Raw genomic sequence first — 3,884 nt, forward strand, 5'->3', positions numbered from 1 at the left:
CCCCAGCTGGACTTCCAGTGCATGTGCGGGCTGCTGCTGGGCTCCTCCCCGCGTGCACCATGTCGGGGTCGGACTCGGGCTCCATCTCGGACTCGGGTTCCGGCTCGGACGTGGACACGTGGGGGTGAAAGCCCAAAGCGCTTGTCTCCCTGGGGCGTGGTAGGCTGCGAGCTCTGGAAGGATAGTGGGGGATGGGAGTGTGGGCAGCCGAGGTCAGACCTCTCCACACCCCCTGCTGGACTTCCAGGGCATGCGCGGGCTCCTGCCTGCTTGGACTTGGGCTTGAAGTCAGGCTTGAGCACGTACTCGGGCTTTTGCTCAGGCTCGCGTTTGGACTTGGCTCCTGCTCACGCTCAAGCTTGAACTCGGACTGGGACAAATAGCCAAAAGCTGTTGTCCCAGAAAGAGGAGGGACTTTCTTACCTGTAGGATGATGGGTGGGGAGTGGAGGCTCTCGGGCAGCTGGGGTTGAACTGCGGCTGCCCAGCTCTGCTTCCCATACAAACGAGAGTTGGCTCGCTTGCCAGGGTCATGTCGTGGCGCTTCGATGGCTCCCCTTGTGTGCCTCACCTTGTGGGCTTCCCGTGCCCACCGGCCGAAGGAAACGGTGCTCAGCTGCTCTGGTGGCAAGCACGTGCAGCATCCGTCCAGGTGTTACCCGATCGGCAATCCAGACGCGGAACTCCCGACGTGGAATGCCTGGGCAGTGTCGCATGTGTGAGTGCTCGTGGCCTTTGGCCGGTGGCGTGGGGGGGGCCTCCCCAGTATTGATGGGGGGTGGGGTTGTGCAAGGGTTCTCAGCTGCGGAGAGCCTCGGTGTGGCTTCCCTGGCACCCACTCCAGCGTTTGGCAGAGTCGTGCTGTGCGGTCCATGGGCATGGCCTTGGGACCACATCCGCACGCCTGTCGGGCGAGGGGGAGGGAGGCAGCAGTGTGGTCCTCCGGGCTTCCAAGGGAGGCGAGCCTCGGGGGCGGCACGGCTGCTTGGCAAGGGCCAGCGTCACGCGGCGGGAAAGGGGAGGGGCCCCCACCTGCCGTGCGACGGAGGGAGGAAGGGGGGAGGACTCTCCCGGGCCCGAAGCGCACGGAGAAGGCGCAGGCTGAGCCTCAGCCTGCGCGTGCGTGAGGGAGGGGGGGAAGGCCCTGCCCGCCTGCCACGTGGCACGGAAAAGGGGGGGAGGGGGAAAAAAAAGTGGCCCGGAATGTCTGGGGCCCAAAACGCGCGATTTTTCGCGAAAAGTTGGAAAGGTACCACGTGTTCCGCGGGCTTTTTTTGGGGCCCGAAACGCGTGATTTTTCACGAAAAGTCGGGGAGGTACCCCACATTTCGCGGGGCGCGTTTTGGGGCCCAAAACGCGCGATTTTTCGCGAGAAGTTGCAAGGGTACCACGTGTTCCGCGGGCTTTTTTTGGGGCCCAAAACACGCGATTTTTCACGAAAAGTCGGGGAGGTACCCCACATTTTGCAGCGCGCGTTTTGGGCCCCAAAACGCGGTCTTCGTGAATTGTTGGGGAGGTACCACATGTCCCGCGGGCGTGCTTTTTGGCGCCCAGAAAGAACACGGGATTGTGGAGGTACGCTGCAGCTTTGGATCAAGCTGCCCCACACTATAAGAGTAGGGGGAGTGTGAAATATTTCAGAGTGGGTTCAAACCGTGACTATGGCACTGGATCCCATCAGACCTCCAAAGTTAAGCGTCCCTGGGCTTGAATAGTACTGGGCTGGGTGACCACCCGGGAAGTCCAAGTGACCCCCTCTTTTTGTTTTTTTCCTTACAAGTCATTTATTTTTGTAAGATCACTGTTTTAATATATAAACTTTGAGTATTTTTCCATAGCATATAAGTGTATGGTCCTTAAATACTACTTACAATTGTCAATGTAAGGTATGTTTGCCAAATTGTGTCATTAGTTAGTTATTAACTAGGATATAAGTCACAAAGAATGTGTTGTGACTGTCACCACGTGGCATGGCAAGCAAGTCCAAACATATGTATTTCACATGGCATACAAGGACGCTAAACTCTAACTATGAGAACAAGCCAAAGGGCATGCCACGTGTCAATGTGACACACATTGAAAACCATAAAACTCACCAAAGCACATGCCACGTGTCAATGTGGCACACATTGAAAACCATAAAACTCTGAGCACAAACCAAAGTGCATGCCATTGTAAGCAACCAAAGGGAACGACTTGAGAGACGATCCATGGGGTTCAAATATAGAGGGAAAGGGCCCATGAACAAGAGTGCACCCCCTTTTCCAATCGGTTAAGGGTCTTGGGATATTTGGGGTTAAGCGTCCTTGGGTTTGAATAGTACTGGGCTGGGTGACCTCCCGGGAAGTCCAAACTCAGGACCTTACATTTGGTATCGGAGCCTTCTCCTCAGTTCTAGCGAAGGAGAGAGGCAGATTGCTGGGAGATGGCAAGGGCAGGGCGTAAGCGAACCCAGGCGGAGACAGAACCTCCGCCAGAGCTGGAGCCTCCGGTCGAACAAGAGGCTATGGATGAGGAATCCTTGCATGAGGAGGACTCTAGTGAGGAAACTTCCAAACAGGAGTCCGGTGGCGAGGTTCGGTCGTCCAAGGCTCGATTGGACGTTCTAGAAGGTCAATTGGCGCAGACCAATGCCCTGCTGGAGACTCTCGTACGCAAGCTAAAGCGTGACGAGAAACGGAAGAAAAGGCGAAAGACTGCGGATGCTGGCAGCGCAGAAGGTGCGGACCCTTCGGCAGGGACTGAGGCAAAACCAGACAAGGTCGAACAGACCGAAGTGGAATCAGTCCCTCAGGCAGTTCCCAAGTACAAACCAAAGCCCCCACCGGTGTTCAAGGGAGTGAACGACTATAAGGTGGTGGAGGATTGGTTTTACGATATGGAGGACTACTTCCGAGCGTTACGGTTACCGAGCTCGGAGAAGGTCCCATGTGCAAAACCATACTTGGCCGATAATGCCAAGTCTTGGTAGAGAACAACGGAGGCCAACGAAGGACCGGTGGCCACCTGGGACATGATGAAGGCGAGGATCCGCGCGACATACGTTCCTCCGAATGCCACTCTGCATCTGAGAGATGAGCTGAGTAGGCTGAAGCAGACTGGAACCATCCAGGAATATGTGAATGGGTTCATGGCAAAGAGGATACTTGTCACCGACATGGGGGATATGGATGCGTTCCATGCCTTTATATCAGGTTTGCAAACCTGGGCTCGCGGTGAGGTGATGCGCTGGAACCCGACCAACTACAAGGAAGCGTTGGATGCGGCCATCAAGGTGCATTTCAACGATAACCTGCGAAAGGGGAACACGACGGGGTCGGGATCCACGTTTCACAAAGGGGCCAAACCGAGGGGAACATATAGCAGGGGGAAATTCAAGAAGAGTTTCTCTAAGAATGAGTCCTCGGGATTTCGGAAAGGCAAATCCGGTGGCCAGCGAGCAAGTACGTGGGGGAGTCAAGCGAAAAGAGACAAACCCACGGATAAGAAGGTCAAGTCATATAGCAGCGTGGGAAACAACGTATGCTATAACTGCGGTGAAGCGGGACACTTTTCGAGGGAATGTCCCTACCCGAAGAAGGCCAGAGCCAATATGGCCATCAAGTCGGGCGAAGTCCAAAATGAGGTATGTGATCCAGTCCCTAACTCAAAGTTACTCATTACACGAGCAACTTTGGTAGAGAGTCGTTCGCGACATCTACTAGCCCTCCGAGGGAAGCTCGGAGGTAGCTTTGTTAAGATCCTTATTGACACGGGTGCTTCGGATAATTTTGTGGCTGCAGACATAGTCCGGCAAGCCGGACTAACGGTGCAGCGGCTAGGCGAACCAAGGACTATAGAGTTTGTTCAAGGTAGCCAAAGCACCGATGAGGTACTTCGACAAGC

At 55.3% G+C, this 3,884-nt stretch overlaps 1 protein-coding gene and 1 non-coding gene across 2 annotated transcripts; one reads left to right on the plus strand and one right to left on the minus strand.

Annotated features, from left to right (window-relative positions):
• Positions 1-229: 229 nt before the first annotated feature.
• Positions 230-895, minus strand: LOC112343790 (the record flags this gene model as incomplete). Its single annotated transcript, XM_024667825.1, has 2 exons — positions 571-895; positions 230-489 (listed from the first exon to the last, which is right to left on the minus strand). Coding segments are annotated over exons 1-2 (585 nt in total), but the record flags the coding sequence as incomplete, so codon positions are not given.
• A 744-nt stretch (positions 896-1,639) lies between these two features.
• Positions 1,640-1,758, plus strand: LOC112343791. The gene has a single exon (XR_002991414.1). It is a non-coding gene; the product is annotated as a 5S ribosomal RNA (ribosomal RNA).
• The last annotated feature ends 2,126 nt before the right edge of the window (positions 1,759-3,884 follow it).

Source organism: Selaginella moellendorffii, unplaced genomic scaffold (assembly GCF_000143415.4).
Source record: "Selaginella moellendorffii unplaced genomic scaffold, v1.0 SELMOscaffold_212, whole genome shotgun sequence".
Lineage (NCBI taxonomy): Eukaryota > Viridiplantae > Streptophyta > Lycopodiopsida > Selaginellales > Selaginellaceae > Selaginella > Selaginella moellendorffii.